The sequence below is a fragment of the Pisolithus orientalis genome (assembly GCF_024613125.1).
Source record: "Pisolithus orientalis strain OTSU chromosome Unknown F5J12scaffold_34, whole genome shotgun sequence".
Taxonomy (NCBI): domain Eukaryota; kingdom Fungi; phylum Basidiomycota; class Agaricomycetes; order Boletales; family Pisolithaceae; genus Pisolithus; species Pisolithus orientalis.
The window spans coordinates 340,668-365,574 of record NW_026260815.1 but is presented as its reverse complement, the minus strand read 5'-3'; the positions used below and the strand labels follow the sequence as shown (position 1 = coordinate 365,574).

General features: G+C 49.9%; 16 protein-coding genes across 16 annotated transcripts; 10 read left to right on the top strand and 6 right to left on the bottom strand.

Annotated features, from left to right (window-relative positions):
- Positions 1-588: 588 nt before the first annotated feature.
- F5J12DRAFT_785234 (uncharacterized protein) lies at positions 589-1,649 on the bottom strand (the record flags this gene model as incomplete). The annotated part of the gene is given in 8 exon segments (XM_051743195.1): positions 589-679; positions 731-878; positions 898-955; positions 1,003-1,029; positions 1,083-1,176; positions 1,230-1,341; positions 1,392-1,522; positions 1,567-1,649. 8 exon segments carry the CDS (start codon positions 1,647-1,649, stop codon positions 589-591), a joined length of 744 nt encoding a protein of 247 aa, XP_051596935.1.
- A 286-nt stretch (positions 1,650-1,935) lies between these two features.
- Positions 1,936-2,217, bottom strand: F5J12DRAFT_681961 (uncharacterized protein; the record flags this gene model as incomplete). Its single annotated transcript, XM_051740261.1, has 1 exon — positions 1,936-2,217. A coding segment is annotated over one exon (282 nt), but the record flags the coding sequence as incomplete, so codon positions are not given.
- A 161-nt stretch (positions 2,218-2,378) lies between these two features.
- F5J12DRAFT_785233 (uncharacterized protein) lies at positions 2,379-2,893 on the bottom strand (the record flags this gene model as incomplete). Its single annotated transcript, XM_051743194.1, has 5 exons — positions 2,379-2,509; positions 2,538-2,627; positions 2,680-2,704; positions 2,755-2,827; positions 2,865-2,893. The coding sequence occupies 5 exons, from the start codon at positions 2,891-2,893 to the stop codon at positions 2,379-2,381; spliced, it is 348 nt and encodes a 115-aa protein (XP_051596933.1).
- A 399-nt stretch (positions 2,894-3,292) lies between these two features.
- Positions 3,293-4,269, top strand: F5J12DRAFT_852208 (60S ribosomal protein L18A). The gene is made up of 4 exons (XM_051746562.1): positions 3,293-3,499; positions 3,570-3,621; positions 3,693-3,869; positions 3,946-4,269. Exons 1-4 carry the CDS (start codon positions 3,366-3,368, stop codon positions 4,093-4,095), a joined length of 513 nt encoding a protein of 170 aa, XP_051596932.1. The 5' UTR covers positions 3,293-3,365; the 3' UTR covers positions 4,096-4,269.
- Positions 4,270-5,046: 777 nt separating this feature from the next.
- On the bottom strand, positions 5,047-6,215 carry F5J12DRAFT_725270 (uncharacterized protein; the record flags this gene model as incomplete). Its single annotated transcript, XM_051741621.1, has 3 exons — positions 5,047-5,103; positions 5,205-5,359; positions 5,564-6,215. Coding segments are annotated over 3 exons (864 nt in total), but the record flags the coding sequence as incomplete, so codon positions are not given.
- A 42-nt stretch (positions 6,216-6,257) lies between these two features.
- Positions 6,258-7,061, bottom strand: F5J12DRAFT_895945 (uncharacterized protein; the record flags this gene model as incomplete). The annotated part of the gene is made up of 3 exons (XM_051747894.1): positions 6,258-6,768; positions 6,822-6,878; positions 6,940-7,061. 3 exons carry the CDS (start codon positions 7,059-7,061, stop codon positions 6,258-6,260), a joined length of 690 nt encoding a protein of 229 aa, XP_051596930.1.
- A 785-nt stretch (positions 7,062-7,846) lies between these two features.
- On the top strand, positions 7,847-8,801 carry F5J12DRAFT_725278 (P-loop containing nucleoside triphosphate hydrolase protein; the record flags this gene model as incomplete). The annotated part of the gene is made up of 3 exons (XM_051741622.1): positions 7,847-7,885; positions 7,935-8,131; positions 8,180-8,801. Coding segments are annotated over 3 exons (858 nt in total), but the record flags the coding sequence as incomplete, so codon positions are not given.
- Positions 8,802-9,831: 1,030 nt separating this feature from the next.
- Positions 9,832-10,807, top strand: F5J12DRAFT_852186 (uncharacterized protein). Its single transcript, XM_051746561.1, has 2 exons — positions 9,832-10,274; positions 10,333-10,807. The coding sequence occupies exons 1-2, from the start codon at positions 9,864-9,866 to the stop codon at positions 10,390-10,392; spliced, it is 471 nt and encodes a 156-aa protein (XP_051596928.1). The 5' UTR covers positions 9,832-9,863; the 3' UTR covers positions 10,393-10,807.
- Positions 10,747-11,967, top strand: F5J12DRAFT_852185 (uncharacterized protein). The gene has a single exon (XM_051746560.1). It carries the CDS (start codon positions 10,863-10,865, stop codon positions 11,895-11,897), a length of 1,035 nt encoding a protein of 344 aa, XP_051596927.1. The 5' UTR covers positions 10,747-10,862; the 3' UTR covers positions 11,898-11,967.
- A 271-nt stretch (positions 11,968-12,238) lies between these two features.
- Positions 12,239-13,326, top strand: F5J12DRAFT_342517 (uncharacterized protein). The gene has a single exon (XM_051738975.1). It carries the CDS (start codon positions 12,437-12,439, stop codon positions 13,034-13,036), a length of 600 nt encoding a protein of 199 aa, XP_051596926.1. The 5' UTR covers positions 12,239-12,436; the 3' UTR covers positions 13,037-13,326.
- F5J12DRAFT_852176 (uncharacterized protein) lies at positions 13,287-16,134 on the bottom strand. The gene is made up of 6 exons (XM_051746559.1): positions 16,103-16,134; positions 15,575-16,046; positions 15,460-15,513; positions 15,257-15,403; positions 13,802-15,194; positions 13,287-13,673 (listed from the first exon to the last, which is right to left on the bottom strand). The coding sequence occupies exons 2-6, from the start codon at positions 15,904-15,906 to the stop codon at positions 13,617-13,619; spliced, it is 1,983 nt and encodes a 660-aa protein (XP_051596925.1). The 5' UTR covers positions 15,907-16,046; positions 16,103-16,134; the 3' UTR covers positions 13,287-13,616.
- A 178-nt stretch (positions 16,135-16,312) lies between these two features.
- On the top strand, positions 16,313-16,468 carry F5J12DRAFT_704694 (uncharacterized protein; the record flags this gene model as incomplete). The annotated part of the gene is made up of 1 exon (XM_051740551.1): positions 16,313-16,468. A coding segment is annotated over one exon (156 nt), but the record flags the coding sequence as incomplete, so codon positions are not given.
- An 811-nt stretch (positions 16,469-17,279) lies between these two features.
- On the top strand, positions 17,280-18,079 carry F5J12DRAFT_725310 (uncharacterized protein; the record flags this gene model as incomplete). The annotated part of the gene is made up of 2 exons (XM_051741626.1): positions 17,280-17,666; positions 17,729-18,079. Coding segments are annotated over 2 exons (738 nt in total), but the record flags the coding sequence as incomplete, so codon positions are not given.
- Positions 18,080-19,796: 1,717 nt separating this feature from the next.
- On the top strand, positions 19,797-21,897 carry F5J12DRAFT_906997 (glycosyl transferase family 90-domain-containing protein; the record flags this gene model as incomplete). Its single annotated transcript, XM_051748856.1, has 8 exons — positions 19,797-19,925; positions 19,977-20,182; positions 20,232-20,245; positions 20,271-20,603; positions 20,656-21,371; positions 21,430-21,515; positions 21,564-21,746; positions 21,831-21,897. The coding sequence occupies 8 exons, from the start codon at positions 19,797-19,799 to the stop codon at positions 21,895-21,897; spliced, it is 1,734 nt and encodes a 577-aa protein (XP_051596922.1).
- Positions 21,898-22,577: 680 nt separating this feature from the next.
- On the top strand, positions 22,578-23,362 carry F5J12DRAFT_895940 (uncharacterized protein; the record flags this gene model as incomplete). The annotated part of the gene is made up of 4 exons (XM_051747893.1): positions 22,578-22,678; positions 22,736-22,772; positions 22,821-23,014; positions 23,074-23,362. 4 exons carry the CDS (start codon positions 22,578-22,580, stop codon positions 23,360-23,362), a joined length of 621 nt encoding a protein of 206 aa, XP_051596921.1.
- A 772-nt stretch (positions 23,363-24,134) lies between these two features.
- Positions 24,135-24,556, top strand: F5J12DRAFT_895939 (uncharacterized protein; the record flags this gene model as incomplete). The annotated part of the gene is made up of 2 exons (XM_051747892.1): positions 24,135-24,444; positions 24,495-24,556. 2 exons carry the CDS (start codon positions 24,135-24,137, stop codon positions 24,554-24,556), a joined length of 372 nt encoding a protein of 123 aa, XP_051596920.1.
- Between the last annotated feature and the right edge of the window lie 351 nt (positions 24,557-24,907).

The following is a 24,907-nucleotide window of genomic DNA, read 5'->3' as shown; positions in this document are numbered from 1 at the left end:
CAATCAAAATCACCCAGGAGCATCACTGGAGCATGAGGTGAATTGGGTGGGCATACTCACTTTGGAAAAAAAAAAGCTTGATCCAGGAGGCATGGACTGCTGTTGAACTATGGTGTGCAAGGTTTGACCTTTGCAGTTTGTGTGGATGTTTGGTGGTGTTTGGCAGTTGTGGCAGAATATCATGATTTATTATGTCATCCCACCCACATGTGGGTTTGGTTGCACAATGTGCAACTGTAACAGTGCAAGGCTTTGGGGGATCAAAAGGAGGACAGGCTGTGCATTGGTTGAACTGTTCATCATGAAAGGATACACAAACTTGCAAACAGTGAAGAAGCAGAATTAGAAAACAGCACACAGTTCCTCTTGACTCATGCTGACTAATCTCACCAAATCACAGCTCTTACATCCCAGTGAAAATCAGAGCTATCTGTAGCAATGTACACATGTAGTCATACCTATGCCATAGATGGGAATGGCCTCACATAGGAAATGGGTGTCTCCATAGCTGATTTAGCTATGTCAAAGTACTTTGTACTATGCCTTGCTATTCCATAGCTTTTCCATAGGTCCTACATAGGTTCTCTCTCACTCTTCATTTCTGTTCAATTTGCTATGCTGGCCTATGTCAAAGTAGCCTGTTCTATGCAATTTTGAGATCTTGTGATTGCAACAGCAGCTATGCATTCATGTGTATATGTATACAATGTATAAACACCCACCTACCCACCCTTGCTGCTGCTGCTGCTGCTGCCACCACACCACAGCCTGCCAATAAACATGCTCCCCATTCCTCCCTTCCATCCATGCAAACCAGAGCCGATACCCATTGGAACATGCATGCACAACCCACCAAACCAGGATGGCAGTCTTGTGGCCTTGCTTAATACATTTCACCATCCAAAAACTTTGTGATAACATCTGCTGTCCCATTGCTCCATACACCACTTGAGACCTACAGGATCCTCATTAGATTGTGACCATTGAGTGCAAGCCACTTACTAGTTTGGTCGCCTCATCCTTGTATTTCTATATGTATAGATTAGTAGGCACATGCCCCATACTAGATAATCAAAACTTACTGCCTTTTGGTCCACAGACAATGTGTCAAAATATGAGTTGAATTCTTTTAGTGAGCTGCCAATTTGCTTCTGGTAGCAATGCATGCAAAGAGTTCTGGCAGAATATTTCATTAATTAATGGTCATGCATCCTAAAGGTGCTACTCACCTTGCACTTTTGTTTGATGGAGGATGCCATGTCTTCTTCATCACTCCCTTTGGTTGTGGTGCTTGTCCAAGCCCTGTCTGCATAGACACTTGTGCTGTGAGTGCACTTGCTTCTGTGCCCAGAGTAATTGTTAGCCCAGTTCCATAAAAGCAGACAGTCTACCTGTATTATCTTCATGTTCTCTGTTGATGCCATCATTCAATCCAGATGCTGGAGTGACACCTTTGTCTAGCATTGTGTTTTGCTGTGGGGGACTGTTGTCAACAACAGATGGTGTGCAGGACACCAATAATCTGCAATGAAGTTAGTAAGCATATAGTAACAAATGTACACTTACAGTGGGTTCTTGATTAAGGATGCTGGAGGAAGTATGCTTGCATTGCCCTGGTCAACTGTACTTCCAACTAGCCTGAGAGACATGCCTAAGGAAAATTAGTAGTACCATAATCTTCCACATGCACCCTCACCTGGAGCATGCATGTCCTTGCCTGCACTTCATGGAGGCATGTCTGATGTCACTCTTCTGGAGCTCCTGGAATATCTGTTGAGTTCATTTGTGCCAGTAGCACATCTTCTGAGCACTCTCAGGATGTCACCAGAGTGACTGAAGTTGTGGTGCAATTGGGATCATATGGAAAATGGCACAAGGATGCTTGATCCTGCCATTGCTTCTGTGGAGCTTGACTTGGTCATAGCATGGCTTGGAGCATTCTGGGCATATCTCGAGGTTGGACAGAGGACCTACATATGCAGTGCAAGAGTTGATACACATATGATTGGCTACAGAAGTGATGCCGCTGAGATTGGCAAGGAGACATTTCATTTGGTGGAAGCTTGGGAGCCCTACATCAGGGAAACACTTCTGAATAGCCTGGTGAATCTTCTCATATGTACTTTCAGAAGAGTGTTCTAGGGCAATGAACATGGAAAGTGCAAGTTCAGTGTACTGGTCATCTACTTGGAGGGGTTCTTTAGGCAGGTTGTGAAGTCAGTCAAGGTCTTCTCCTGTGAGAGCAATGCCATTGTCAAGTGATGCATTTCGGATTGCTTGGATGAAGGCCATACTCTGCTGGAGTTTGGGCAAGTGTGCATGTGTGCAAGCTCATCCAGGTTGAGGCCAGACAGAGGGTTGGGGGTTGTTGGAAGTGGTCAGTTGTTGTTGGGTGGATCTGCTTGCTGGTCATTGTCAACTGGGTCTGCTGGTGGGCCAATGCCAACTGGAGTTGCTGATTGGTTGTCATCAGGTGGATCTGCTGGCTGGCCTTTGTTGGCTGGGTCTACTAGGTAATAATTAATATGGCTGCATACTGTTCTCTTGATCCACAAAGCTATGATTGCTGCCAGTGTCCAGATGATCACCAGCATCTAAAGCTGCTGTTTTGTGTGGTTGTGATTGTGCTGTTGGGCCATCTCACTCAGATTTACATTGTACAGTGCATCACTGACATACCTTCAGTGGAATCCTCTCTGGGTATCTAGGTAATCCCTGTAACTAGAATAAGTGCTATAAGCCAAGTATCCTTACCAGTGATCCACATGGATGCTTTGCAGCAGCAGTTTCACTGGGAATGTTCCCATCTGCCTGCCTCTTAGAAGAGCTGGTAGACAAACCAGCTGCAGTGTGAAGAAACTCACAAAAAGCATTGGATCTCGAAGCCAGCCATATTGTGTCAACCTCATCTGCCTCTGCCTCATGCAGGTGGCAGTGCCAGGTATTCAGTGTGTTAAGTTGGCAGTATGAACCCTTGCAATACTTCTGGCAAACACACCAGAGTTGAGATGGGTCTGGTGCCATGGCTGTAGTGTGAGGAGGCCAGTATGATGATGTCTTACAGTGGATTTAGCAGCTTGTACACATTGACTGAATCATGTAGCATGGAATGGATTGCATCATACAGAATAGTGCAATGGCAAAGTTGTTGAAACACAATTGAACAATATCACATGCTATGTGTAACTAGGGACACTGTAGTCACATAGTCACACATACCAATACATACAAATCATAGTTGCTCCATAGATGGGGCCAGGTCTAGCTAGCTCCGATTTTCACTGGGGCTAGTGGTTGACCTCGGATGAGGATGACTTGACGGTGATAATATGCGTGCTGACGATGCTTATGGTCGTGTTGTGTAGATGGGACTCCAAGAATACCAGGTCGTCGGGTGTCATTTGCCCACCGAGTCAGATCCCACTCCAAAAATCTACCGCATGCGCATCTTCGCCCCCAACGAAGTCGTTGCCAAATCCCGATTCTGGTACTTCCTGAGGTACGACTCATCCATGCTCCGGCATCTGTCTTATCGACTTGGAATTGATACGCTTTTTGTGATCCGTTAGGCAGCTAAAGAAAGTCAAGAAGGCGAGCGGTGAAATCATCGGCGTCAACGTCGTGTGTATTCGAGCTGAATCATCTCCAAATCGCTCTGACCGCTCTTTATTCTCCTCTCTTGGTCATTATAGATATATGAGAAAAAGCCGTTGAAGGTCAAGAACTTTGGTATTTGGCTCCGCTACGACTCCCGCTCGGGCACACACAACATGTACAAGGAGTTCCGCGAACTCAGCCGTGCCGATGCCGTTAAATCGCTTTACCAAGACATGGCAGCAAGACACCGTGCCCGATTCCGGTCCATCCATGTGCGTCTTCCCCACTTGGACACACCCACTCATCCACTAACGGGGCACGGACACTCACGCGATCTCGCATACATAGATCCTTCGCGTCGTCGAGCTCAAGAAGGCAGACGATGTCCGTCGTCCATACATCAAACAGCTCCTCGAGCCGAAGCTCAGATTCCCCCTTCCCCACCGCGTCGCCAAGTCTGCCTCTACATTCGTCTCCCGCCGCCCTTCGACGTTCTAAGTTGTGTAACAGCGGAGATGTTTTCCTGACGTCGCGAAGCAGTGATGTTCCCCACAGGCCGTGTATTCATTTCTTTACATCTTCAGACATGATGGCTATGCAATATGCAATGCATGCGTCCAGATTTTCAAGTGTGATTCCATGCGATGGAGAATATGGCATACTGTACGTCAGAGCTAATGCACAACCAGGCACCGCATGAAGAAGACCGGAAGTGTAACACGAACCCGTTAGTTCCACTTGGCTCTGGATGTCGTCGCACGAAGTTATTTCCAATTACCCATTCCTGTAGTACATGCCGACCGACCGACCAGATTCGCGCCAAGCGAGGATGGAAAAGAGGCGCGACGAACAAACTTTGCTCGGCTCCAGACAGGTTTTACCTCCGACAAGATCTACAGCTTGGGGGACCCCTTGAACTGCAACCACCATCGTAGTCGGATTTTCCCGTACTGCAACAGGGAGGCAATGTGGTGCACATGGCATAAAAATGCTCACAGAACACCACTGCCCCCCTTAGAACGATGATTACTAGCCATTGGACTTGTCGAAAGACATGAGCATTGCTTGCAGCAATAGCAACCTCACCCACCACATCAGGTGACCTACGGCGAAAATTCTCCAGCTCGACGATGTTCAACATCCCTTAACACCCTCATCCGAATGTACCCTTGGTCGATATACATCCAGTTCTATGCTATAGCCAGTGCATGTTCTTGCAAGACTGCTCGCAAGCTTGCACCCCCCACCTGAGGCTTTTTAGTGAGATAACGTCTACCAGGCGCTCTATGGCGGGTCCACCACTGGTAGGTTCACGGAGTCCCACACGCCCCCGTCCACCCGACGGTTCTTCCAGGCCTCCGATATAGTGATTATACATGGCTAGAGACGTCAGTTCAACTGATGCTACATAGTATTACCATTTGTCAAAAAAGGGGGATCTACAACCCCCTAGAGCCTGTTCCTGCGACACCGATTACACACCAACATCTCACACCCAGCACATCTCTAACCTCACGCAACCGATTAAAAGGTAACAAAAATGAGAGGAAAAAGATGCCACGACGATCATCAACCTCGAATTTTTTTTAAAAAAATTACCCACTCACGTAGAGATATAACGACAATACATGGTGACAAATCTGACACCTTCCTCTTCCAGAACGATATTCCCAGTTCAAATGTTGGCAATCATGATCAACCTGCAAACGTGCGGCCATCTCGCGAATCATGCGTTGTCGGATGGCGTCGATGTTCATAGAACCTGTGTCCGCACCCCGGCGGTGGCCCGTCTGCCTCTTAGAGTCGCGGACTGTTCTATCTGGTGCCACGAGTGGAGCCGCTGGTCGGACCGCGGGGGCTCGCGGTTGGACTGCTGGTACAGGCTGAGTTCTGAGCAATACGACCGGGAAAATCGGAGGCTTACGGGGTTCGAACCAAGCGGGCTCAGGAAGAGGGCCCAAACCACGAAGAAAAGGATGGAAGTACTGGCCCCCACCGAGTTGCGCATCGACTCTCTGCTGTGCGACAGCAAGCAGTTGACGCCCATCCCACTGGGGGCAGTTACACGTTTTCCACCTCGCTTCACACAAGTAACAAAACTCGGTCCTGCACCGACACGTCATATGAAAACACCCTATTTCGAGCTCGATCAGCTGTGAACAGCCTGGACACCGCACCCAGCCCTCTGCACGCCCGAGCTCGAGAACTCGCTCGGCACCTTGATCATGCCGACATGTATGTGTAGCTTCGTTGTATTGTCCTCGGCAGTTTGCGCACGTTCGGGTTCCGCAGTGGGGTGCGGGACAATCGTAGACTGTTGTTCCAGATGTGGTTTGGGTGAGAGGACCTAAGAAACGACTACACGTTTGTCGAGCACAGTAGACCCGACTGAGCGTTCCAAATTCTTTGCTCTTCTCTCGGAATTCTGTCACCAGAGCACGTGAGAGGTGAGACTGGACTTCATCGAAAGGAATGTTTTGTCTACAGCAGCGAGGGGGAAATAGGCTCTCGTCATGTGTGGCAGTTCGGAGGAGGTCGGTGATACATGGTATGTCGTAGTAGTGACCGCAAGGAGCTCGAAATTCGGATCCGTGAATTGCATCCTGGCAAATCACGCAGATATGGCCCGTTGGTCTATGAGTAGTGGATATCAACACGCATCAGAACGGGTCCGTAAATGCCATAGAAGATATATCTAACCGTGCAGCTGCTGTTTCCTGCCGCGTGTTGGGCAGAGGCGCTGTGGATGAAATTGGCTCTTCTGGTGGGTTGGGCAAGGGCGCTATGGATGAAATTGGCTCCCAGGGTGGATTGGACAAGGGCGCTGTGGATGAGACTGTCTCTTCTGGTGGGTTGGGCAAGGGCGCTATGGATGAAATTGGCTCCCGGGGTGGATTGGACAAGGGCGCTGTGGATGGAATTGGCTCCTGAGATGGATTGGGCAAGGGCGCTGTGGATGAAATTGGCTCCTGGAATGGATTGGGCAAGGGCGCTGTTGATGAAGGTGGTCTCCGCCGCATGTCAGGTACAAGTGCTGCCGATGGTAGCTCCTGCCACATGCTAAGCACAGGCGCAGCTAGCATCGTCATAGTTGTGGTCATTGGAAGGGCGCGAAATAATCCGTTGAACATGGAGATGAGCCATTCGCTCCATGTCTGGGTTTCATGGACACTGGCAATTTCGACGAGGTTAACTGACGATCATCTCCTGATGACAGTACCTACATGTTACTCTCAGGCCTGGTCGAGTCAACTGGCGTCCGAGCTGGGGCGTGCTGAGGCCTACCCATAAAAGAGACGGTCCCAATTGAGACTGTTACTTATCCCGTATGTGCGTACTCACCGCGAAGGATTCCACAGATGGATGGTTGCATGCTCTTCACGATGTGCCCCAGGCGTCATAAGTTCGTCCTCGAGATGAATGTCTGTCGACCCTCGATGACGAGGTTGGGACGGCGCTGACATGGGTGAGTACAAGAGGGAAATGGAGAGACTGGGTGTGTGTTAATAACTGGGCATCAGTGGTTCAAGATAGACCGGACCCGGACGCGCAGCTGCAAGTGTCTCACGTGGCCTCGTATTGAAGCTTAGATACCCTCCCCGTCCGACACTCCGTTGTCACATCCAAGAGGTCCGCCACCAATACCACGATGGACAGCAAGGCCAGAAAAAAAGAGACTCTCTGTATTATCAACGAAAAGAGGCAGTGCAAGGCAAGTGGATCTGCAGCGGAGGCAAGCGCCAAAGGAACCCACGACAAGAACACCGAAAAGTGGACCGCTCTGTATCTGCCATCGTATACAGGAGAAAGGACAACGAGGCGTAGCACGCGTTGACGGGCAGGTAGCACTATTACTCCGCAAACACGAGGACGGACATCAATGTCTTAGAATCCAGATTCCAAGGGCCAACCCCAAAGCGCTGATCCTCAGTAGGGGATAGTGCTGGGATAGCCTCACAAATTTGATGGATCAAAATAGGACAGTCGGAATCCTGACACAATTCAAGGGCCTAGATTTGAAGCCTGTGTGATATAGATGACGGTGAGGTAGACCATGCAGACGGTTTGACGCAGGTGTATCCACACGTGCCTGTACAGTATTTGAAAACACTAGCATACACACCTGAACCCTGCGAACTCTTCCTCGCCCCCCTGAAATCACCATTCTGACGCATGAGATGACTTCCAAGCCCGCGATTATCGCGTATGTCTTCCCTCTATGAATTCTGCTCGTTGTTAACTACACTGTCTCAGGGTGATGGGTCCTACCGGATCAGGGAAAACCAACGTGAGCGAAGGAACGATCCCTTGTGATTCGTTGGCTAAGAGACACATAGTTTATCAACCGGCTCATGGGAAGGGGCGAGGATGGTGCAGCACATGGACTCAAGTCCCATACGCAAGCCGTTAGAGAGCATATAGTCAACCTATCCAATAACCAACAATATGTGTTGGTGGACACCCCGGGATTCGATGACACTTATCGATCAGACCGAGACATACTAAAGACAATTGCTGACTGGCTAGAGAGGAAGTGAGCGACCGAGTTTGTCAGATTAACCACTCACCAACACGTGAACAGATACCGCAATGATGTCAAACTCACAGGTATTATCTACACGCATCGCATAACAGACAACCGGATGTCCGGATCAGTGTGTAAAAACCTTGACATGTTCGGCGGGTTGTGTGGAGACACGGCGGCCGAGCGCGTGCGATTGGTGACCACTATGTGGGACAAGGCGAAAGATAAGAATATCGCAGAGAACCGAGTGTCGCAACTAGAGACAAACTTCTGGAAGCCGCTAATTGATGCTGGGGCTCGCCATGAACGATTCAACAACTCTTCGGGTTCCGCGTGGAAAATTGTTCGAGGTTTGACGGGGGGTGGGGAGGCCGTTTTGCTTCAGGAGGAGCTGGTGGATGTGGAAATGAAGCTAAACGAGACGACTGCCGGGAAAGCCCTCTACTTGCAATTCCAGAGGCTCCTACATGAACAAAAGGAAACAATCAAACAGCTGCAGGAAGAAGCCAAGGCGCAGAAAGATTCGGAGTTGATGAAGCAGCTCCAGGCGGAGCAACGGCGCTTGGAAGCTCAGTTGCAAATGATGTTGGGTAATGTGGACGAACTGAAGATCCCATTCGCAAGGCGTGCAGCCCTCCTATTCACTAAAAGAACCCAGGCCCTACCTGTGAGTGTTTGACAGGCCATCTGGCCCTTCCACGCTCACGCAAAACCACTTAAAGCGTGAGATCAAGCTGAACCTTGTTGGAAAACTAGAAATTGCAGAAAACGATTTTGTAATTTTGTAAGTGGCCAAATACTACAGTTGCTTCCAACGTCGGGTTGAGCCGACTGACTGGCCAGTGTAATCGGCCCAACCGGGGCTGGCAAGAGCTGGGTAATGATGTTCTGTTTCACAAGGGAACTTTGCTAATCAATTTCCAGTTTACGGGGAAACTGTTCAAGAATCATGACTTCCAGGTTGCAAGCACGAGCCCCAGACGTCTCGGGACAAACTCAAAGAAAGTCAAAGCCGTGAGGTGCAACGTCAGTGCCGGCTTGGACAACATCGTAGTTGTGGACATGCCATCGTTTCATACCGACCGTAATAATTTCGATGCTGAGAGTATGGTGACCAAATGGTTGAAGTCGACGTGAGTGGAATCAACGCCCCTTCATGATAACATCCAAGTATTATTGCAGGTTCATCAAAAAATGTCGCCCTGGAATTATCTTTCTCCACTCACTCGACTCCGATCTGCCACATGATGGTATGCTGATGTCGCGACATCTCGAAACGTTTGCGAAGGCGTTTCCTAACAAGTTCGCGGTTCCGTCTCATGTTTATGTAGTGCCGACTAGCAAGCCGGCCTCTACTCTTCCCAGTGAAACGCTGAGCCAACGATTGTCGCAGCTAGAAACTATCGTGGGTGGGTTAAACGGTAACGGAAACCACAGATGGCATTCATCAATGTTCCCTGGAATTTTCAAAGGCCAACCAGAAATAGCGTGGAGTGCTGTACTACTGCTCTTCAAAGGTATAGCCGAGACTGAGGTACATCACTTTTAACTGCGCTCGATCAATCTGGCAAATAACTGTATTTTCATTCCTACGTAGGCAAAAGAATTCCCCGCCTTCCCGAAACCTACACTAAAACGCACTCCCCCGAATTTCCTGCCCGGTTATATAATCCTGAGAGACGTAGCCGATTTCCTTTTCGAAGAATTCAGGAAGGAAGGAACTAGCGGTGATTTGGACGCGATGATCACGCTCGGGCGAACTGCACTAGAATTCATACCGTCGGAACACCCGCGACGCCATTCGATCCTCATCAACCTTGCCGATCTGCTGTATAAGCGGTTTCAGAAGGAAGATACGGCGGTGGATTTGGACGAAATAATTACGCTGAGGCAAGCTGCGTCGGACCTCATGCCCCCAGACGACACAGAGACACTAGCAGTTCTTCTTGAACTCGATAATTGCTTCTATCAACGTTTCGGGAGAAAGAATGCTTTGGTGGATCTGGAAGATATCATATCTCTTCGCCGCGTTGTGCTGGAATATACTCCTCCTCAGAACCGATGCAAGCCTCTTCTCAGCCTCGCTGATTCCCTCTATGAAACATACCAAGCACTGGGTTCGGTGAACGACATAGAAGAGGCCCTTAGCCTCGTGCGTACTGCCTCACAGCTTAACCCTCCAGGGCACCCTGATTTTGCGTTATCTCAAGAACATCTTGCACGTTACCTCAAAGCGAAGGTTAGAAAAGGGGCTGCGCTTGCGCACGTGAGGGGAGTGGAGGCCGGTCCTTCAAGTTCCAGTTCCTCTGATGTTGAGCAATTAATCGACAAGGCTGTCTCCGAATATCTTGAAAACATTCCGCTACGACTGTTACATACACCGACCGGCTTCTTGTGCAACCGGGATGCGCAGTTGTCCAAATTCAAGGATAGCCCTCAATACAAGCAGATCCTGTTGTCAGCGTCTTCACTCAACAGGCTGCAACTCCAAACGGAAATCAATAATGTGGTCACAAATTTCTTTCGAATTGCTATGCTATCTCACAGGTGGGGGAGTGGCGAGCCATTACTACGCAACGTTGACGGTAAAAACATCTATAACTTGGGCTGCACGGGCGGCCTGGCGAAGCTACAAAGCTTTTGCGTTCATGCTCTTAAATATAATTTGCAGTGGGCGTGGAGCGATACATGCTGCATCGACAAAGACAGCAGTGCTGAGTTGCAAGAGGCGATTGGGTCTATGTTTTCATGGTATCGTCGGTCGTCCTTGACGCTTGTTCACCTCTTCGACATCTCCGACGCTGGTTCACTTGTCGACAGTGTCTGGTTCAAACGAGGCTGGACCCTCCAAGAATTGTTGGCTTCACAAACTATCTTGTTCTATACACGCGGGTGGTCGCTCTACATGAACTGTGACGTCGGAGATCACAAAGCAGATCCCGCCGTGCTTGGAGAGCTTCAGAAGGCAACGGGAATAGCAGAAAAGCATCTTCGGGACTTCTCTCCTGGCACGGATGACGCGCGATCCAGACTCCACTGGGCATCAGGCCGCAGCACCACTCGGGTAGAAGATGTTGCCTACTCTCTTCTCGGAATCTTTGACATTCACTTACCCATCCTCTACGGTGAATCCGCAGAGTATGCACTCGGACGTCTCCTGGCAGAGATCATATCGCGTTCGGGAGACGTTTCGGTTCTAGATTGGGTCGGGAAGGCATCCTCATTCAATAGTTGTTTCCCTGCCAACCTCGTGCCATACCAGACGGTACCCCACATCCAACTGATCCCCAGCGACCCTGCTAGACGCGATAACCTGGATCTTGAAAAGGCACATAAATTGTACAGTAGCCTTGCAAGACTACCGCGTGCTGGAGTTGTCAATAGGAGGCTTACATTACCCTCTGCCGTCCACCAAGTTACGGCGGTCAAATTGCGAAGTCCCTCGATTAGCCCCTCATGCTACCCATACGAGATTCATGCATCGCACCTGCTGCCCCTCGAGGTCACACTGTCGGTTACCCTTGACGAGGGTGTCGATAGATACATTCTTGTACGTCCTTGGCATCTACAAGAGCTCCCAACGCAGACCGGTAGCGATGACGATGCTGTGTGGGAGCTGCTGGAACAGCTTAAGCAGCCATTCAACGCACTTCTACTCAAGAGGTTACTTCACAACGAGTACAGGAGAATTGCAGGCGACTGTGCGATTACTGCTTGTGTTCAGGATCTGGCCGGTGTCTTAGACAGTGAAGTGTTGGTCTTGGGGATTGTATAGGTCGTGCCTAGCACTCATGTGTCCACATTTTTTATCGAGAGAAATACGATGCTCTGACTCTGTATGGAACGTTTACGACTGCGTGCAACCACGTTACGGTACTAGCTGCGAGCTAGTGTAAGCGCAATAGTCGTCGCACTGAACATTGACAGCCGAAGATTTCGAGACTGGGTGACGTTCGTAGGTACGACCGACTTGCCTAATGAACGTTGCTGACGTGACACTGACGGTTTTTGACCACACCTCATAGTATGTAAATTGAAACGGAACACCGGGTCAGTAGCACTCGTCCACCCCTCCGACGTCTCTGGTACTGGTTTGCTTGTCGATAGCATCTGGTTCAAACGAAGCCGGACACTCTAGGAATTATTGGCTTCACTTTCTTGTTCTGCAGGCAGGACTGATCGCTTTACACGAATTTCCTCAAGTCACAAGACAGACCCTTCCTTGCTTGAGGGGCTCCGGAATGCAACGGGAGTAACCAAACAGCACCTCACGGGTTTCCATCCAGGCATGGATAACGCGCGACCTAGACTTCAATGGGCATCAAGCCGTTGCACCACACGACCAGATGTCGCCTACTCACTTTTTTTGGAATTTTCAAGGTTCACTTACCAGTCCTCTATGGCGAACCTGTGGAAAATGCGCTCGGACGTCTCCTGGCAGAGTTCATCTCACGTTCTGGAGACGTTTCGGTCCTGGATTGGGTTGGGGAGGCATCATCATTCAACAGTTGTTTCTCTGCTAACCTCGTGCCATACCAGGCGGTACCCTACCTCCATCTGGTCTCCAACGACTCTGCCAGACGCGATGACCTGGATCTTGAAAAGGCACAGAAATTGTACAGTAACTTTGCAAGATCACCACGGACTGGATTTGTCAGCAGCAAGGTTGTGTTGCCCTCCACCGCGCATCCACTGCAGCCACAGCAGTCAGATTGCAAGGGTCCTCGACTAGTCCCTCATGCTACACATACGAAATTCATGCATCGCGCCTTCTGCCCCTCGAGGCCACACTGTCGGTCAACCTTAACGAGGGTGTCGATGGATACATTCTTGTTCGTCCTTGGCACCCACGAGCGCTCCAAACGCCGACCGGTAGCGATGACGATGCTGTATGGGAGCTACTGGAACAGCTGAAGCAGCCATTCAACACACTTCTACTCAAAAAGTTGCCTCACAATGAGTACATGAGACTTGCGGGCGATTGTATGATTACGGCCTGTCCCCAGGATCTGAGCAGTATCTTAGATACTGAAGTGCTGATACGTAAGATTGTGTAGGTCGTACTCGTGATGGAAGGCTTTCTCACTGAAAGTAACCCGCGTCACCGAGCGCCACTTCATGTTTTGTCCTAGCATGCGTGTTCCCATTTTATACCTGTGCACGGAGGGTGTTGTACATAGGTACTACGGGCATGCAAAGTCGGACCCCTCATTTCTGTATACATTGTTCGCGTGTTATTCGCAAGTATGGGCAATCATTAATCAGCATTCATTTCGTTGCGTCGTCGAAGACTATACAATGTGCAACGCAACCCGAAATTGAATGGGGGGAACAGCGAAGAAAGCGGCTTATACCTAATTTTACAAACGAACAATGCAAGAAAATATTTGTGATTGTGACGAGGCGAATGGCATTGCTTAACGCCCCCGAATTTCCCTCTAATCACCTGGCATGGTTTTACATGCCAACGACAAGAAAAAAAGGCACTTTGCCCTTAAAGCCTGTTCCTGCGACATTGATTACACACCAACATCTCACACCCAACACACCTCTAACTCCCAAAATTGATCGAGAGAGACATGTAAGGGAGGGAAAGAAAAGACATCACAACGACCATAATTGAGGAAAGAGCACACAACGGTCAGTAGTATTCCCCGCCCACAAAAACAATACACTCACAAACAAATACAACGGTAACGCACGATGGCAATGTTCACAACTCCCTCCTCCCTGACGGAATTTCCACTTTGTATGTTGACAGTCGTGATCTACGCGGAGACGTTCGGCCATTTCGTGAATCATGCGTTGGCGGATGGTATCATTCTGAGTGCCGACGTTCCGGGCTGGGGTCGGACCTGTGCCCGCACTTCTAATACTAGTCAAACCTGCAGGTCTTGGAGGTACAGCAGGGCTGGGCAGTGGTGAAGTAATTGCCGAGGTCAAAGATGCAGGTTTTGGAGGTACCGTGGGACGAACACGAGGATGGGCGTTGGTCGATGTGCCTGACGTTGGTGTCGATCTCTGAGTCGACGGAACTCTCTGGATTACCTCAACAAGCGATCGTACATCAGAGTGGGGTCGAGTCGGTGTTGCCGGAGACTGAGAGGCGGCGAGACGCTGAGCCCGAGTTTGGATATGGCGCACGGTTGTATCAGCAGTCTGGACGTCAGCTGTGGGAACTCTCGGTTGAACCGGCGGTGTAGGCAGAACTTCGCGTGGTAGGCCTGGCACTCGAAGAGGTGCTGCCGGGCGGACCGGCGTAGTAACAGGAGCTCGGAAAGCTGGCGCGACATAAGGAGCCCTTGGTTGAACTACATATGCAGGCTGAGCTCTAGGTTGTACGACCTGAACGTTTTGCGGCCTCGGCTGAACGGGCTGAACGGGATCTCCAACCCGCTGAACATCACGCAAGCGATGGTGGTGCTCACCCCCACCAAGTTGTGCGTCGACTCTCTGCTCCGCCGCAGCAAACAGTCGGCGCTCATCCCACTGAGGGCATCTACACGTCTTCCAACGCGCCCTACACAAATAACAAAACTCTGTCCTGCACCGACACGTCATATGATAACATCCCATGTTAAGCTCGATAAGCTGTGAGCAGCCTGGACACCGCGCCCAGCCCTCTGTACGTCCGAGATTGAGAACCTGCTCGGCGCCTTGATCTTGTCGACATGTATGCATCCATCCGTCATATCGACCTCGACAACTTGCGCACGTTCGAGTTCCACAGCCGGGTGCGGAACAGTCATAGACTGTCACCCCAAATATGGTTTCGGTGAGAGGACCTAAGAAACGACTGCACGTTTGCCGAGCGCAGTACACTCGATTGGGAATCCCAAATTCCCTGCTCTTCTCTTGGAATTGGGTCACAAGGTCATGTGAGAGGTGAGGTTGGACTTCGGGGAATGGGATATTTTGCCTACAGCAGCGAGGAGGGTACAGACTTTCATCACGCGTAGCGGACTGAATGAGGTCGGTGACGCATGGGATATCATAGTAATGTCCGCAAGGTGCTCGGATTTCGGATCCGTAAATCGGATCCTGGCAAATCACGCAGACGTGACCTGTTGGCCTGTGGAGTAGATTTCAGTGTTAGTGAGTGTGCGTATGACTACTCTAGCGAAGATGTCTGACCGTGCAGGTGTCGTGGCTGGTGGGTCTTGCTGGATGCGGATCACAGGAGTAGCGGGTGCGGCCGCACTCGCGCTCGTTTGGGGGGCCCCGAACAGTCCATTGAATACGGAAGCAATCCAATCACCCCATGTCTGCTTTCCGTTGGTACTGGTGGTGTGAACGACGTCAGCCGACGATCATCGTCGATAGACATGAATGCATACGCGTTATTTCCGGGTCTGGTGGGGTTCATTGGCCTAGTTGGAGTGTTCTGAGGCCTATTCGAAGAAAGATGGGCCTTATTGAGACCAAGTAACCATCCCTTCTGTACATACTCACTGAGGAGGATTCGGCCGACGAGGAATGCTCGCTTCTACCACAGGCTCGTCCTCAAGCTGGAGGTCTTGAGCCAACGCGAGAGCAAGTGCCCTATCCCCCTCAATAGCTTCCAAATCTCTCGCACCCTGTAGGAACATCCTCATAGCAATTTCGTGGTCTGTCATTTGTTGACCCTGGTGATTCCTACGATCGTAAAACTCTCGAAATTGATTGGTGCCATCGGGACCCAGCTGGGCCAAAATTCGAAGGAGGTCATCTTCGTATGTACTCTGTGGCCTGTTTGATGCCGTCGAACCTCTATTGCGGGGTTGGGATGGCCCCGCTATATTCATGGGTGGATAGAGTGTGTGGCAGAAGGGGGATGGAAATAATGGCTATGCGATTTACTGCAACTTGGCGCCCGTCAGATCTCACGCGCACGGGCCCACAGCAGAGCAGACACGTGTATCTCCTCTTCCGGTAGCATATCCCACTCAAATCCGAGTGATTGGGTAAGTATAACGGAATGGTCACTTGGACGGTACTCACATCGATAAGTGTGGCTACCGCAGTGAGCACAGACAACGGCCATAATAGCACGCCCGAACTGTCTCCTTTGAGAGTCCTCAGTCGACGACACGTGGATTCCGAAAATAGCAAGTATACATCCAAAAAGGGAATATTCCGTCGCCAACAGCAGCAGTTGGTCCGTGCGTGCACACGACGTATATAAGCCCTCGTCAGGCAAAGTGGTTTCTTCATACTTACCTTGATGGCACAAGCCCCTTCATGGACATGGGTCTGTGGGCCGTGGGGACCTTCCATTGCACGGCGACCCTGTCCCCAGAGGGTACCTGCAGTTTGTATGGGCTTTGGCTCATGCACCGTCGCAATATTTTCCTGTCCTGCCATGGCCACTCTGGCTGGGTAGGCCTCTCTTTTTTGCTGTTGCTCCTTCCCAACCCTAACCCTAGTGTTATCCTACATAGACATTATCACAACACTTGTCAACATATACACACCCTTCTAGAAGCATGCACAAGAACTGCTTCATTGAATTTGCATAGGAAAACGAAGCACATGGTTTCACTACTTTACCCACTAGTACTGTGGTGATCACTCAGCCGAAGCAAGGTCAAACATGCAGAGTTCGATGGGAGTCGGCAGTGATGTGCTTGAGCTGCGCCAACTCAGATCCTGAGGTCGATTGCATACTGCAGTCTCAGAAGAGGCATAGGGAATTCCACGATGCCTGCGCGCATTGGTTCAAAACGCAGCTGGACTTAATATTGATGGCAGTGACTCCGTTTTTCCTTTCGCAGGTCGACAAGGCAGTACACATGGCGCAAGTTGGACACGGTTGTCAGTCAACCTGCGGTCAGGTACCAGTCCACCCACGTTTCCGCAGTTGGTAGCCGCAGCCGCATCATCGCTCAGTGCTCAGCACGTATATCAAAGTTGGCATTCCTTCTATAGATAAAAGAGCCTTGCTTTTGTGGACTCATCCAAGTAAATACCCTCGTAGTTACGCCCACTGCTACTCCAGCTGGTCGCTTACAATGATCGTCACCTCGGAGAAGCTCCCTCAGACTCAAGTGTGCACAGAGGACGCAGGAGAAGCTCCGATCGAGGAGTCCCACCAACCTGCGGACACTCCCACCGGTGTAAGTGGATCTGTACTAATCCTTCACTATCAAGGTTGACGAGAAGGACTCGTAATTAGGACTCGAAAAACGATAAACTGGAAGACAATCCACCCGCCTACAACGATCATGCACAGGACACCATGATGCTCAGGGGTACACAATCTGCCGCAGACACACATTCCAAACCGAAGGGAAACCCCACGAATTACCTTTCCGTGGTCGGATCGCATAGCCCAATTAAAGGGACCTATGTCATTGATCCATCGATGCACGTTCCGTCGTCGTACCTCCCACCCCTCGGTGAAGGCGAGACAGAAGGAGATCGGAAGAATTTGCATTTACACACGCGCGATGGAAGCGTAGATGTCGATATTTGGTTGGTAGGCCGTCAACAGTACTCGGACATCCGTAAACGTCGGACGACATTGCACGTGAGTTCGAGAGACGGTTCCATTGCTATCAAAGTGGTGCGTGGCATAATCGATTCTTATGTTGTGGAGGAATAGATGACTAACGCATTGATATCCAGCATGCAATAGATGCTATCCAACCTTTTTTCCTGGATGTGTTCACCAGAGACGGACGAATAACTGTCCTATTGCCGCGTTCGTTCCACGGTCCCGTCGCACTCACATCTAGAGATGGGAGCTGTACACTCTCAGACGAGCTTCTCTGCAACAGCACACCCCTCGGCGTCGCAGACCACACGACCCGATTCTTTGTGGGGGATTTCTCCGCTGTGCCTGACTCCGCATCCCAGTGGGAAGGCTATGAATTGAAGGCGGAGACGAGAGACGGGAGGGTAAGAGTCAAGTACGTGGACGAGGACGGACAGTCGGGTCCCAAGCTTGGTCTTTTCAGCAGGATATTCTTCAAGTAGGGAGTTCCTAATTGGCGGGTGCGTCGATCATGGACTGTCATTCGAGATTCCGGCACTGTAATATATATATGTAAAGCATCGTTTGTGTGACTCGTTGATCCTTGCAGGTACTACGCACATGTATTCTTGGTTGCTTGTTCGTCTTATGCGCTATGTACCGTTTCCGATGAGGGTGTGCTTGTACATCATGAACTCGAATTCAGTACTTGTTGATTAACTACTATCAGTTCATGAGGAATGGTCGCGACTTATACTCAGAGACATTCCCAGAGTGCAAATTGATGTGTTCGTCGCACATACATAGGGCCCCAAATGATTAATAGAAAGGGTGTTCCAACCAGATGGGATACATAGCTGACAAAAGTCGAGAGAAAGGAAACAATAAAAGGCGTCTCCAACCAGGAAATTTTCACTGTTACATGACATCGTTTCGCGAACATACTCAAGGGGTAATCTAGGAGCAAGATCAATCAAAAAGTCCAGAGAACGGTGCACTGGAAACACGAAGACGGGGCACTCCGGATGACCTGTGAAGATACGCCCTCATATCTTTTTTTTCCGCCAGAATCGTTGACTCCAGTCCCCCGATACTAGCGGCAACATCGTTATGGACGTGAAAGAAGGTTACGGCGTCATACAAGACGGGCGTTCGGGGCACGCGGACTTGGATTGGAACGTAGTGCACTCACTCCACAGCAGGCGATGTGTACCTGGAGGAAAGGTGAGAAAGGAGGTATTGTATAGATAGGGTGAGATCTGTTGGGATAGACGATCAGTAGTCCATCAGAAGTGTATGCGTGTCCCTCGAGAGACTTTTCTTTCGGGACGAATGTCACATCTAACGCGTGAATGGCAGAATTGGAGTACAGAGACGTGTTGAACATACCACCGCATTTGGAAGCATCCGCCAGCTAGGTGACCATGGCTGCGAACACAGTGCATACTTAAGAGGGTCTTTGCACATCTGGACGTCCAGCTCGTTCGTAACCTCGCCATCGCCGTCCTTGTGACTAATGACATAGACGAGGGCAAATCGGAGCTCTGTCAAGTAGCACTCGTCGAACTCTCTACATCGACATGAAGTTCTTTGGAGGGGGTAACACTTCACCGAAGTTACTATGCAAAATCAAAACACGGTGTCTCAGAATTGTGCACACAACCACGCAAGTAAGAAGTAGCGCACAGATAGAAGACCTTGTTTAGAGTAACTTCTGATAGAAATGAAAGCAATATGTGGACTATTAGTCAACCAGGGAGTGATCGCTGCATGCCGGGTTCAATATTGGAGAGTTGCGTATGTTTGGCACCAACGGAACCGCCGTGGTTGGAAGGATATAACCTGGTTCATGGTAAGTGGTCGTGGATCAATTAGGTATATATGGGGCTATGTAAGTGCCTTTCCTTTACGGACAAACGCGATGATCTAACTGTGGACTCGTCGTCTGAACCTGTCAGGGCCCCAATCAATCGAGTAACCCTGTGTCCAAAGACAACGCTCACACACGCGGCGCAGATGGTGGCAGAAATGATTTAATAACGTGTAAGCAGCAGCGTCTGGGTGAGCGGAATACGCCGTTGCCGCATCCTATACCCGATTGTCCGCCTTCAATTTGCTTAGGTGTCGTGGACTATCATCGACATCGTGACCCTTCGTTGTGCGACGAGTTAGGGTTAACAGGGTTCTGATACGCTTCTTTCTTGCCGTCCATATCATTTCATGGCGAAGCGCCGGAGGAGCTGTACGCTCAGATGGGCAAAGCTCCTCCCTTGCATCGTGTTCGCCTTTGTGCTCACCCATTGGTTGTTCCAAACACGACATCCGAAGTCGCATGCCCAGCATGTCTCCGTACTCCAGTTCTGTCCTTCACGTGTTAAACATGACACCCATCCTCAAAAGGCCCTGGCTCTTGAGGGACACACATACACTTCCGATGGCCTGCTGATCGTTAATCCCAACGGACCTCACCCTATCTTCGAGCTTATGCGGGATGCGGAAGTTGAGTGGAGGAGAAAACTTGCGCGTGCAAGCAAGACGCTAGCGGAAGCTGTCGCGGAATACAGACGCCGATACGGCCGGGCGCCACCGCTGGGATTTGACAAGTGGTAAGAAATGTTTTTGCATTCCGGGACTACTCCCTTATTTTTCGTACAGGTGGGACTTCAGTCGTCAAGCACGACATCCAACTGCCAGATGAGTATGATGAGATATACAATGATATCGAGCCGTATTGGGGATTGGACCCAGCGGATGTTGCCAAGTCAATAGAAGAAGCAGAGATGCGTGATTCCATGTTTACACTTGCGAAAACATCGTCGAACCATGGGTTGGAGATCGTTTACTCGACATTCGCTGGAACCGACGACTCGTTTCGTGAGCGTACCACAGCCATCATTGATTTAACGCGGGAGTTTGGTAGCGACCTTCCACCTATGCGTATTCCATTTTATCCTCACGACACTCCCACTATGCATACGGATTGGAGAATCAAACAGATGGCCCTAGACGCCGCTAAGAGAGGAACAAGTGCGTACTTCTGATTGCGTAGACCAACTGAGTTCACAGCCCCTCGCTTCAGCGGTCAGGCAGTCTCAATTGCCACCCATCATAGAACGAGGCTGGAAAGAAGGCTGTCCACCTGATTCACCAGCATGGTTGAACCCTCCAAGTCTCCCATCTCACGATCCGTCCAGTCCTGTGATATCGGAATCCCCGAAAACACTTGTTGCGACCCACCAGCTAGCTATGGACCCATGCCAACATCCCAGTCTGTTAGTCACCCACGGGCAATTTCTCGCTCACGACCGGGGCCCCTATCCACAACACACCCTCGTCCCCTGTTTCTCCCATAGTGCGACACTCCTCCATCACGATATTCGACCCCCGATACCCTACGACTGGACGTCAGGTGAAGATGCAGAAGCTGCTGGGGACGTGCCGTGGCCCCAGAAAGTCGACGAACGTCTTGATTGGAGGGGTAGGACGACGGGTATATATGCGTCGCCGACTTCACTTTGGGTGCATGCTCACCGACAGCGGTTAGTTGCCCTAACGAATATGGTGGAGGGCAATGTTAGCATTTTGGATGTTCCCATGGATGCATCGGTCCCTGTGGGAGAACCAGTGCAGACGCCGGTGGCCCGAGTGAATCCGGCGTGGATGGATGTGGCATATGTGGACAAACCGCTTTCATGTGAGGAACGTGCCGGGACGTGTCAGATGTTTGAGAAGATGTTCGAGTTTCGGAGAGTGCAAAGCAGAAAGGAGGAGGGTCGATACAAATTCATAATCGATGTCAGTGTTGTCTTTCGGCCAAAAGCCCCCGCATGAGCTGACGGGATATCGTTGTTAGGTAGATGGGAATGGGTGGTCTGGGCGTTTCAAGAGACTCATAACAAGCAACGCGCTCATTTTCAAGGCAACTATATATCCGGAATGGTGCGTACAATAGCCGATACAATTCCTTCCTTTTGACCTCTCCTTCAGGTACACATCGCGCATTGCGGAGTGGGTGCACTATGTTCCGATCCAAGCTACGTACTCCGACTTGTACGACGCCGTAGCCTTCTTTCGCATCCATGACGACGCTGCCGCCAAGATCGCCGCAGCGGGTAAGGATTGGAGTCGACAATTCTGGCGGAAAGAAGATATGAGCGCATATCTTTACAGGTCAGTCGGAATGCTCTGTCTTCGCGTTCCTATTCCACCGTTCTACTGACATTTCTGATTGATCGTTCGATTTCTCGCTTCTAGATTGCTCCTTGAGTATGCTCGCGTGACGAGTCCTGACCGCGAATCGATGTCACATCAATACGGTTGAAAATTGAAACTTCCCTGGTTGGAAACGACCTCGCGAACCATCAAGCTGTATTCTCATGTCCATGTTCTACTTATCCTTTTCACTCGATCTTTGGCAGCCGTGTATCGGACCTGACTTGGGACACTTGTATTTATGCACGACTTGGACCTGTATGTGTATGTGTATGTATCAGTACGACGAACACACCAGTTTACGCGGCGTCTGGGAAGGTCCCCGAGTATAAAGCTACCCCCGTCATGGTCGACCACTGACAGTCTCAGTGACTCGTGCGACGTTATCCCGAATTTTCGGAGGCGAATGCCAGTAGCCGATCGTTTCTACTTTGATATGGCCATTCATCGCACGCTGTAATCCACCGAAGAGGACCGTTAATGCGAGGATGCAAGGGCTTAGGGTGATCTACATTTGGAACGGCAAGTAAAAACGTTGTGAACACTCAATGAGGTGCCGCTTCGTGCCCTTCTCCCTCGTCCTCTGCAGGTCTCAATTAACACTCGCATCGATAGCTTCTGCACCACCTGGCATAATTTCGGTTTTTCCCCGCATCAGAACCCAACCCCATACAGCCCAGGTCCCCCTTAGTCATGCCACAGTTGGATAACAGGCGCGCGCCAACTCAGGCCTCAGGGAGTCGCAAACCAACAGATTCTGTATTGGTGAACAATAGCGATGACCACACAATGCTAGATTCTCAAGGGTTAGAGCTCCTGTCGGATCTGTTGAAGGACAAATCTGAAAAACTAGAGCTGGAACAAGGGAGTGCAAAGGATGCTATAATCGTGTAAGTAAGATGACTTTTTCTCGTAGCATCTTCTCAGCCGCATATTTCAATTGCCAGGTTAATATTGGGCACACTTGGTGCTGGGAAAAGTTCGGTGAGCTCCTTGCGGAATATGTATTGCACGCTACTCAACCAGATGCAGTTCATCGACAAAGCCACGGAGAATACGGGTAGGGGCGTAGGACATGACCTCAGGTCTGGTACAAAAGAGGTTACATTCACCAAGGGGGTCGCCACTGATGGATCCAATGTGGTTCTGGTGGACACTCCAGGATTGGATACAACACAGTCCCCCGTCGCGATCTTGGGGAAAGTTTCCACCCTGCTTAACGAAGAGTAAGTGTCCCCTATGCTGCTTTTATGACTATTATGAACCCCCTCATGCGTCCGTTTAGATATGGAACAGGAACCAAGCCTTCGGTCGTTCTTTACTTTCAGCCTATATCACCAAACCGTGAGGTCTGGCGTCCACACAAGGTTATTAAGGAACTCCAAGTGCGGTGGGGGTGGGGGGAAGATGCCATGTCCAAGGTTTTCTTTGTTACTACAATGTGGGACGAAATGGAGGACTCGGAGGATGGCGAGGAGAGGCTGAAGGAGCTTGAGGATCGGGGGGCAATACCTACGAGGGTACCCGATGTTGAAGCATCTGAACACCCGAGCTTCTGCCATCGAATTACTTGATGTTATTGCACGATGGGCGAGTAAACAAGAAGAGATCCAGTCGCAAAGGGAAATCCAGGACATGGATCGGACAGGCATGAGAGATATTCATAATTGCGTGAGTATGATGAGCTGTTTCATGCTATCTTCTCAGTCATTCATTTTCATTGCCAGGCTGGTAGGGCAAACCGGTACTGGGAAGAGTTCGGTAAGCTTCTTGAGGAATATATACCACTTGACATTGCTCAGCCGCTGGATGTAGTTCATTGACAGTGTCACCGGGAACACAAGCGAGGGTGTTGAGGCATGACTTGACTCGCTGCACAAACGAGATCAAAGTCACCAAGGTGTGCAATTGATGGATTCAATGTGATGCTGGTAGATACTCCCTGGCTTCAATGATACTGAAGAACTTGTCTGAACTGGAGGTTTTGGAAATGATTTCAAACTGGCTGAATACGTAAGTATCTCCTATGTCTTTATCGTGTCCGCTACAATTTCACAAATTCATTAAGATACGAGACAAGGCCCATACTTTCGGCCATTCTTTATTTTCATCGCATATCGGACAACCGTGTATCATCGTCATCTGGGACCCCGACAAACAACCTTCGAATCCTTAAAACACTGTGCGGGAAAAACGTTATGACCAGAATTTCCTTGGTTACTACGATGTGGGATAAGGTGGAAAACAAGATTGGTGAGGGAGACGTTGACGGAGCTGAAGAAGACTCACTGGAAGATTTTTCTAAGGGATACAACGTGCAAGCATCTGAATACCAGGGATTCAACCATGCAGATAATTGAATCCATTTTGCAACAAACGATGGAGCAAGAAGCGTTCCAGTTGCAGGAAGAAACTTCGGGTATGAAGTTGGAACTATGGGAGACTACTGTTACGCGAGAATTGCGTTGTCACTTGGAAGACCTCGCAGAGAGGCGGAAGGAAATTGTTCGAAGAATTCGACAAGAGGGAAAGGGAACAGACCAGAGGGCTATGCAAGACATTTGGAAAGAATATGCCCAAGTTAAGGCTGGACTCAACTCTGCCTTGACCGAGGCGCGGAAATTGAGGACGATATACATATGCACGGCGTGGATTAGTGAGTCAATTACCCCTTCCTGTTCAGCCTCCTAAATTTCTTTCTTTTAGGCATCATATTTGCCAAAATGTTGGTGGATCGTTGGGCTGATCGTGGTTCGGACTTGGAGTGAGGGTTATGTTTTTCGATTTCTTTGCCACTCGAGTGTTGTGACCTTTGTTGCCACAAGTTAAGGCCGTGGTCCGGATTTCGGACTTACAGCTATATTTATGGACGTATGCAAGAATGCGTTGAGTACGTAGTTTTCATGCGGCGGAAATACCAAGGTAGGAGTCTAGGACCACATAAGCACGTTGGTGAGGACAATAATGCTTATTGTGTAGCACCTTGATTGGATCAATGAACCCGGTTGCGTCTGAAACCAGCACAGGGCGGGAACTCTTCGAGGCACTATGTATATAGTCATTTGCGTGTGTTGGGGAACACTATACTCCTAGGCCCTGGAGCTTGGTTCGTATAATAC